This window comes from Embiotoca jacksoni, unplaced genomic scaffold (genome assembly GCF_022577435.1).
Source record: "Embiotoca jacksoni isolate LCO1_2020_lvr unplaced genomic scaffold, fEmbJac1.0.p SCAF_12, whole genome shotgun sequence".
NCBI classification, from domain to species: Eukaryota; Metazoa; Chordata; class Actinopteri; family Embiotocidae; genus Embiotoca; species Embiotoca jacksoni.
The window spans coordinates 9,746,321-9,756,525 of record NW_027185252.1 but is presented as its reverse complement, the minus strand read 5'-3'; the positions used below and the strand labels follow the sequence as shown (position 1 = coordinate 9,756,525).

Here is a 10,205-nt window from a genome sequence, read left to right as displayed (position 1 = left end):
AGGGGCTAATTAGATAAAACAGTTTTATGGCTTTGTTGTCACTTTTTAACAGATTTATGACGCCGTTAAATAGCCAAACACCCCGCTGGTAAACGTGTGGATTTTGCATTAACTACTTACAAATCTTATCAAATTTAACCAAACATTTATTCATTGTAAAACACCTAAAAAAATATAGTAAACTTGCTCATGTATAGACTTTTGTGTGTGTGTGTGTGTGTGTTTTTTTAACACTTTGTTGTATTAATGTGATATTTTTTTTTTTAGTCATGCATTTTTTTTTTTTCATTGAATGTTTTGTTTTTCTATTCGTAGCACTTTGGACTTCACAAATGAATAAAAAAAAAAACCGGAGTTCAGTTTAACCAATGTTAACGTACAATAAATGATTAATAATAATAATCTATTGTGGAGTTACTTTGGTGATCGGCTTTAGACGCCTGCATATGCGACCGGGACAACCGACGGAGAAACTCCGGTCCGGGTTTTGCAGCTCACTCCTTCCTCCCGTGCCGACGACGAGTTTTTTTTTTTTTTTTTTTTTTTTTTTTTTTTTTGGCCAGCAGAGCCCGTAGGTTGCGTCTGGTGGAGGGAGAGTGAGCGGGGCTGCCCTGAATGGATTGACATAAGAGGGATTTACATTTTAACGGGTGTCGTGCTCCGCGAAGACCAAACACGGTGCACGCCGGAAAAAAAAAAAAAAAAAAAACAACAACAACAACAACAAAAAAAAAAAACAGCTATTCCAGCTCGGTGCGCGTCGTCGCTTGTACCATGTCCGTGTGTCATCGTCGGGAGAGGATTGAACTTAGCAGCAGTCTATATTTGCCGAGGAGGGAAACCAATACGAGGTCTCGCTGTCTCGCTGGAGCGGAGTATTATTAGCAGTTCAGACAGTGCAACTGTCTCTCTGTGGTATGTAAAGCATTTCAGCCGTGAAACGTGGTAAATACAACCGCACCGGGCAACAAAACAATCCTGTACAAAAGTGAGATTTTTGGGGAGGTGTGTGGGGGGGGCTCGAACCGACACGGTTATTTAAAGGACAGCGGTCAAGTGCAAAAATAATAATAAACAGCGACGTTGTGAGGCGTTTTTTTTTTTTTTTTTTTTTTTTTTTTTTTTTTTTTTTTTTACACGGTAATAACCCCCTCTTCCGCCAGCCAGAGACGAAAACAGGATCCGACCTCCGGCCAGAGCCCTCTCCATAACGTGCCTGCCCTTTAAACTGTTAAAGCTGTATTAGCGGTTGTATTTCTGCTTATATAGTTCAACTGAATTCCCTTGATATCTTTTAGTATAACTTCTGTTTTCTTTATTGAAGTCTATCTAACAGCACTTGCTCGTCCGTGTACATATTTCAGGCGGGGCAAAAGTGTCATTGGAGCAGACAAAGTAAAGAAAAATTGTTATTGATTCAGCTTTACAGCTTTTATACTCTAATGTTTTTAGTCGTCGGATGGACTCAGATGTTTTTATTGTGTTTGTACAGCACTAATAATGTGTCATTATTCCACTGAAAATGTGCTTAAATATGCTGACAGTTTTTTTTGTTTTTTTTACCGTTTTGTCTCTTTCTTTATAGGTCATGCATGGCAAGTATACAATAAGGTCAGCATTATAATTAACTGTTCAAGGATAAAACACAAGAAAAAGATTTTAAAAACAAAAAAAATCGTGTGTTTAGCAAAAAGGTAAACATTCACCCAGCTCTCATGCTGGCTGCCAGAAATCCTCCCCTTTACACCCTCAGCCATGCCTGCTACTACCAAACCCACCAGGAGACAGACACCCGCTCAGAGAAAAAACAGCCAGAAAGTGATTAGCACCAAGAGGCAAACCTGTAACTCCAATAAACCCAGAGGAAGAGCTGCGGAGAGGTCCCAGAAAACACCTGCAGAACCCAAAAGGTCAACAACCAGGGCCCGGGCCCAGTCGGGCCGAAGCCCCCGTGGAAGAGGGCCTGCTGGCCAGGGCCCCGGGAGGTCCCCCAACAGAGTTAACCATGCCCTAAATGTAACAGGATCCGCTAGGCTGAGACGGTCGAGCAATCTGCCGGACCACAGTGGCAAGTTACAAGACCCCCTAGGGAGGAGGAAGTCCCAGCGGGGCACACAAGTGTCTGTTACCCCATGCCAGCCTCCTAAAGCTGGCAGAGGAGGGAAAAACAGCAGGGGGAGCACCGGCAGAAGAGCAGCATCCCAGCTCGGAAACACAGGAGACGAGCCCTCATGCGCCAGCATCAACGATTCAACTCCTGACGTCGAGAATGAGAAACTAAACAACTGTGATGACGAAGAAATTCTTCCGGTTTGCCTGAAAGCTGACGTCGAGACTCCTCCAAGTATCAAAGACCAGGATCTTGGAGTCAACGACGCTAAAGAGGGCAGCCTTCTTAAAGCTGATTCAGCGCTGCATAATGACAAACTGGAGGACCGTGTGCAGTCCAGCTGTGACAGTCCTGTTCCCCAACAAGACAAAAACACTGTCAGCCATGACAGCGAAGGTGACCTGAAGTGTGTCGTTGGGACGCCAGTGTGCGATGATGTTGATGGACAGCTAAAGCTCTGCAGTGACAGGAGTGAAGATCGCCCGTCCGAGGCCTCAGAGTTAACGAGCGCATGCTCATCAAGGGTGCAGGGCGGCCGCGAGGGAAATGACACTTCATCTATCCTCGGAAAGAAGCTCGATCATCTTGCCGGTGACGGTCAGCAAGATGATGTGTGTACTGTCCAACAAGGAGAAGACAACACGCTGGACTCGAAAGAGATTAGGACAGACGAAAGAACGACAGCTGTCATTGAGGGAACGGAGGATATAAATCGCGACGGGAGAGAGAGTTCGGAGGCGGCGAAAGCAGTCGAGGGACGAAATGAACCCGCAGACGAGATGAAGGAGGAGATTGTTGAGAGGCCGGGTCAAGAGAGTGAAGACGACGGAAGCAAAGAAAAGGAGAATGGTGTTTCCATCAATCCTGCTGACTCCCAAACCAGCACTCCAGCCTGTCTAACGCCAGGTCCACCTCATTCTGACGAGGGACTGACAGCGCAGTCGGGTTCCCCTGCTCGTGTGCTGCCTGTCCCCAACACAGCTACCTCAAACCCCACCAAAGCCCCTTCCACCTCAGACTCACTTCAACGAGAGGTTCTGGCCCAGAGTAAGACAGACGTTCAGCCCACCATTCACGGTGCTAAAACTCAATTCCCAGGATCCTCAGCTGTCCCTGAAACTTCCCTGATGGTGCAGGCTGTCGCAGCGAAAAGAAATATGCCGGTTATTATCCGAAGGGACTCTCTCAACGCTCAGAGCTTGGGGGAGTCAAGGTACGGGGAACCGCACCAATTGCAAAGCCTCGAGATCCCTTCTCCTCGGGGAGAAGGACAAGCTTGCGCACCAGCAGAGACGCAGACCAAAGATAGTGAATCCAATCCATTGGTGCACAACACCCAGAAAGCGACATCTTTTCTGTCCTCCTCACTTGTTTCTCATTTGAGCACCGACGCCCCGGCAGCCGAGCGCGAACCAAACCTCAGCGAGGAAAGCATCCAGGCAGAAGCGCCAGAGCAGGACTCAGTGCCAAAGATCTCGACTCCTTCTCTGGACAGCTGCTCCACTTTCTCCTGCAGCTCAGAGAGCACTCGCTCCTCGTTCTCTTTCGACACTGAATCAGAAGCAGGATACGGAGAGCCCAGTCCCTCCAAACCGGGATGCTGGGGGCCGGAGGGGGCCAGCTTTCTCTCCTGGACGGCTCCAAGACCGCAGAAGAAGGAGAGGAAGAAGCGGAGCAGGTGCGGGACGTGCGAGCCCTGCCGGAGGACGATGAGCTGCGGCCGGTGCAGCTGCTGCCTCAACCGCAGGACCGGCCACCAGATCTGTAAGCTGAGGAAGTGCATGGAACTGAAGAGGAGAAGACCTTCATCTTCGCTCAGTCGCTCTGCTGCACAGGTGAGGCTTACATCACGCTGCGTTGCATTTGATAGCAGATCGTGCCGAGGGGAGGGGGGATTATCACAGCCAGATTGTCAATGGATTCCCTCCAGGAGGTAAATTCAGACGATGGTTTGAGGTCGTACTGCAACTTCTTTTTGTAAACACTTAACAGCTGAGCTGAGGCAGCTGAAGGAAGCGTGGTTGTCTCTGTCTGGCTGCGTTTGATCTCGGAGGTTTCCCAGCCGCCCACTGGCAACAGCAATGATGGGAGAGTTGACTGATCCGCACAGTTGGAGGTTTCACTTTCACATTGTGAATTTTCTCAGTTGGTTTCAACAGATGCTGAACTTTATGGTGTCTTCCTGTTCAATGTCGGGGACCGCACCGGGTGAAAGGGGAAGTTTGTGTTTGTGTGATCTGGTTGATGATGTCCTGTGTCAAAGGGGAAAGCACGTGTCACATGACTGGCAGCAGCTCAGCACGCGGTAAGAGTATGTGTCTGTTTTGTGTGTGTGTGTGTGTGTGTGTGTGTGTGTGTGTGTGTGTGTGTTACCATCCATGGTGCAATCAAGGAAATTTTATTAATTTCACATGGTGACTGTGTGAATGTGGATGCTTGTGTGTGTGTGGATTGGTGAGTAGTTGCAGCCTATTTGAGCTGGATGTTTTTGCACATTGACAACAGATAGCATCGTGAACTCAATGAAACAATGACATCCTGAGTCACCCACTATGCTGTGCAAAGTTAAAGTGAAGATTCTTTCAAAAAAATAATGCTGGATATGGTTTTATTTACCGGATAACGTCATACAAAGCACAGTTAACAAAAAAAACCCCACATCTAAATCTGTCTCCATACAGCAGACTTTAAACCAGCAGTCCATCAGTTATTCTGTGTTTTTAGCCTCTCTCGGTTGTTTCTATCCTTTCCTATAATCCCAGAGCGCCTCAGTGAGGTTGAGATCAGGGCTGTGTGGAGGCCACACCATCTGTTGCAGGACTTCATGTTCCTTTTTGCGGCCGAAGGTAGTTCTTTATGTCTCTGCTTGCACGTTTAGAGTCGCTGTTATGCTGCAGAATGAATGTGGACCTCATCTGATATGGAGGTACATCGATGCCTTAAATCAAGAGCATGCTCTTTCAGTTTTGAGAGCGTAATTGCTGGTTTTCACAATCAATTATTGTAATATTCTCTCTCAAACGTCTCTCTTGGATTAAAATAGTCGCTGCTCGCTCGCGGATTTGCTCCGCTCTCTTTCAAAACTCAGACGTCCTCTGCTCCAGTTTAACTCCTCCTCCTTGCTCTCAGACTGCATCCGTGCGCTCGCAAAAATCTCTGCTCTTAATCTCAGTTTGCGCTCTCGGATTTTTGTGAAATATCCGTGCCGGAAGTCCCCAACCAATAGAACGCCAGGAATGACTTTAACAATTAAATACCACTTCACCTTTCAGGTGCGCTCGCTTCACGCCTTACAGCGTCCCTTAAGCAGCTAGCTCTGTACAGCAGGTGAACAGACGGAGGAGGTCACGTCTCATAATTAGCAGAGAAAGGGGACCGGCAGCTGGACATAGGAGTCTTCTTTTAGACATTGAGGAAGAGCTACCTGAACAGGTAACAGCTTAGTATCTAAGGTAATAAAACCCGACATTTCAGGGAAATGGCACCACTGTACAATGTACAGGAGTATCATCTAGCTGAAACGTTATCTGTTGCCTTGTCAACTAAGCAGTTACCTATTAACACATGTTATTGTCTGTAATAATAATGTTACAGTCATTGCAAAAAAATGTCACACAAGCAGAATATTCACTATCAAATTAAAATGATCATCAAGGCCAGTCATTGCTCTTCAGGGGAAATTAAAATAACCGGTTGGCCTATTTAAGCTATTTTCTCCTATAGCAACTTGATGGGAAGCCAATGTGCTATGAGGCGACTCTTATCTAGCTATTAAAAATATGGACACTGGTGCACCTATCAACTCCAAAAGTCCTACAAGAAAACAAGCTAAGTTCATTTAATAAGGCACTCGAGGGCGGGAATGATGGAGCCAGTTAACAGTAACCGCCCCTAAGGGACACTGTAAGACATAAAGCAAGCACAACCATCAAGAGGCAGTGACGATATCACTGGTTAATGTCATTCCTGGCATTCTATTGGTTGGGGACTTTTGACAGGGCTGTTCAACAAAAATCAGAATATTAAATCTACATTCACCAGGTGGCCAGAAACACAACTCATAATACATTTTTAATGTTCTCCATACCTGTTTGATGTGTAAATAAGCAAATGCCAGCTAAAACGTTCTACTTAAAATGAAGACATGTCAATGTTGCATTCACAGCTTGTTTCTGCTGCCTCCTAGTGGCCAAACAAAATCTGTCATTGCAGGTTTAAGCATGTATTTTGTGTTTCTGTAATCTTTATTAAAGGTGCATTAATCAAAACAGTTAACGTTGGAAGTAGAGAAGTGTCACCCAGCTCTGCCTTCAGCTTCATCATCGTTTTGGTCTTTGACATATATACTGTATGGTTAAGTCTGACCTCCCTTATTGGCCACATTTCTAGTTGCAACAGGAAGTTGTTTTTTGCAAATAATCTTAAAGAAACCAAGACATACATAAGCCAACAAAAAGCGTCCGATGTACAAACTCAGCTGGTAAAGAAAGCTTTTAGCAACCCAAAGACCCATGTACTTTCTCAGAAGTTGGTTGAGACCAAAACTGAGCTAAAAGCCAAGTCAACTTTATTTTCTTTGCGTGTCCAGAAATACAACTATAATATTGCTTTGTATACACAACTGTTAGCCAATACTTTAGCAATAACAAAAACTATATATGGCCATAGGAGTGTGTAGTTATCAGCATGTTTTGGAGTTATTCCACCATCTGTTGAACAAAATGTTTTGGCTGTTAATGCAGATTTACATTATTTAATTACATAAAACTTGCATGAAAGTGGTATTAAAATTATTACAGAATGTTTTTGCTAAATAGGACATAGCATTTGTGTCTATGGTGCTTTAGCCCGAACGTACTCATGGAGGATCAGATGGCTGAACAGACATATTTTTTATCATTTTGTTTAGCAGGAGTGGCTTTCTCACAGCAGCTGAATACTAGAGCAGCTACATAACCATGTACACAGTTCACTAGTGTCTATACATATGTGGCTGGGGGAGGTGTGTGTGAACAACTGTGTGCGAGGGTCCATGTGTAGGCTATTGTACGCAAACATGTGTGTATAGACCGGCACAGTCGTAGCAGTGGCAGTAGCAGATTAAGGGCTGATTATATCACACCTGGAGAATTAGTCGTGGAGACCTTTGTGCACGATTTCTGAGAATAAGAGTGGGCAAGGAGAGAAAGATCAGGCCGGGCCGAGATTTACAACCACATTATTTGGATTACCCTGAATTACGGGTCGCTATGTGTGTGTGTGTGTGTGTGGTAGTGACTGAGTGACACAGTTACACTACATCTGGTTGGGACTTTTGGCGTTTTTGTATAGCCTACACGTTTTTATGCGAGTCTGTATGCTCGCTGCTGTTAGAGGACATTACATAGAGAGACACAGAACTGCTGATCTGCTCTCGTTCAAGCAACAGAGCGAGTTGTTGTTTAGCCATTTCTCTTAACTGACATCACATTGGCCTGCACTTACATACAGCAGTGCCTGTGTTTGTGTCTTGAAAACAGGTTTTTGTTTGATTTTGTGTGACTCCGGGGGTGGGGTGGAGCCTACAACAAGTGCTGCGAGGTAGCGCTGTCAGGATGGCTGTCATCATGATGAGCAGTGGGTCAAATCCCAAATCCACTTATTACTTAATTCCAGGTGCAAAACAGGAAAAGCCACGTTATCTCTCACCTTGTATTCAGTGTAGAAAAGTAAAAGAAATATTTGGGAGCTAACTTTTGTCCTCACTGTCTAAAACAATGGGACATTTGCAAACTATTTAACTTTTTAAAAACAGTTGCTGAATTAGTGCATGAAGAGGCTGTTTTTAATGTAATCTAAGCCCAGATTGCATCACCAACGTGTGCCAAAAGGACTAAATAAAAAGAAAATAATTACTGTTCCAAATGTAATCATTCTTATATGTATATAATACCATCTATATGTGTGAGAGAAAACAGGAAACGATTCTAGATATTCATACTTTTATTTAGCACTTAATAGTCTACTTATAAGTATAATGTATAAGGTAATACATACATTTAAAACTTCATCACTGCAGGTGCAGTATTATCTGGTCTCTGGCTGATATTTTGTGTTAGAGACAGAAATGAAATGGATAAAATGAAAATGACGACTCAAGCTATAGACTTGTAAGTATAGTTAATATTTCACAATCTTGGGTGCAATTTTTGCCGATCATACACAATGTTTAGGGCCATTCTGAGATTTCTTGGGGCATTTTTTCCCTTTGCCCCCCTTAATTTGCTACAGTGCTTGTATTATTACGCACTCTTAAGCATATGTTGATGTACTACTATGAGAGTAATATGTTAACATACTTGCTGGCCAGTCTTGCCAGTCAAGTTCACACACCCTTACAGCGAATGCTTCAAACTCCACAAGCTTGTGAAAAAAAAGGTGCAGAGGCCAAAGAGGAGCTCATGTAGTGGCATGTGGATTCTGCTCCTGCTTTTAACACCGTGAGCAGCAGTGTTGCTGTGGCTGTGGTTCAGTTTTGTTTTACTCTGTCACTACATATTAAATACAAAACATACTCGTAGAAGCGCAAACAAATCACAATACATGTGTGAACAGACTGAACAGTAAATGGGGTTTGGTGTATGCAGAAGAAATGCAAAAATACTGTTTCATAAATGGCATCCACAAGCTGCATGGTTTGTGTGCTTGTAGGGCAGAGAATGAGAGTGGTGGTGAGAGTAAAGCTTTCCTTTTCAAAAATATCTGTTTTCACTCAGGCTTCATGGCCCCCTCGTGGCCTTGCTTTGTATTGGGCTTTGAATACAAGGCTGAGACCTGCCGTTAAACACAAACACACACTTGCAAACACGTACCCTCCAGAAAGGAAACACTCAAGTTCATAGAGTGCAAAGGCTCCTGTGTATCTGAGAGCGTGTTTGACTGAAACAGTCCTGACATGTTTAGAGCTGTCGGCTCTACAAGTTGACTCAGTTTTTATGGACTGACAATGGAGATGTTAGCTCTCATAAATAATGTTATTAACATCTCAGCAAAACAGTTCAAAGGATCGGATTATAACACACACACACACACACACACACACACACACATCAAAGGCATTTAAACAAAGAGGAAGTGACCCTCAGTCAGTCACCCGATTACACTTCTACTACAGCACATATTCTTGATAAGTAATGAAATACACACTTTAAAATATAGATCCAAGTCGTTCATCTGAAGTTTTCATCTGATACAGTATTTTCCATTTCAGCATATAATACCATGATGTCTCTTGTTTGTATTTGTTTATTGTTCATATCATTGCTCTGTACACTTATTTGTGCTTGTAAACTGTCTCCAGTTGTCTGCATTTGTTGAAGGAGATGAAACCGAATTATTAAACCAAATATTTTAGCAGAAACGTTTGCTTTTTTGGTTTACAATATGTATAATTATACAGCGTGTTTCAAAACTTATTTAGCTCTCCTTAAACTAAAGGAAAAGATACAGCACTCTCAGACACTATTGCTAACTATTATCTCTGAGTGTCAGTGTCTCCTTCTGTCACTGTATTTATCAAGACCATGTATACGGTGAGTTACACTTTACGTGAGTTGGTGCACCATAATTACATAGTGAAGCCTTTATCTCGGTACGATGCAACTGCAGCTGGGCTCTACACTTTTGTACAAACAGCAACCTGCATGCCTCCAGAAAGCCTGCCAGCCCGACTTTGCTTCTCTGGCAAAGTCGTTTATCTCCTGCACTTCTTCCACTCCTCCTTCGTCTGCGGCGATGCATTTGCCAGAGCAGCGGTCCTGCTGAGAGATAGCACGTGTACCAGGAAAACACTGGTCGATCCTTCAGTCCGCTTTCTGGTTCAAGAAGGACAGGCAGCCTGCAGCACACAAGAGCCACAGACTGTTCATAACAGACATTCAAAACTGCGTGTGTGATTATTCTTACCTGTAAGGTGGGTATTCACGCACATTTGCTGCATGTGTGGTAGCGTAAATATTTATTACAGCTTGTAGTTCAGCAGCAGCAGCAGCATCACTGTTCTCAGATGGGCGCAGCTTCATGTGAAGTGAGAGTGATTTGTGCCGATGCTCCTGTC

The 10,205-nt window shown here is 44.0% G+C and overlaps 1 protein-coding gene across 1 annotated transcript in view; it reads left to right on the top strand.

Moving 5' to 3' along the window:
• Positions 1-567: 567 nt before the first annotated feature.
• The window catches only part of tet1 (tet methylcytosine dioxygenase 1), a 32,519-nt gene continuing 22,881 nt past the window's right edge, over positions 568-10,205 (top strand). The window contains exons 1-2 of the mRNA XM_069144667.1: positions 568-915; positions 1,586-3,945. Coding sequence (XP_069000768.1) covers positions 1,756-3,945 — 2,190 coding nt within the window. The 5' untranslated portion in view covers positions 568-915; positions 1,586-1,755. The remainder of the gene's footprint in view (positions 916-1,585; positions 3,946-10,205) is intronic.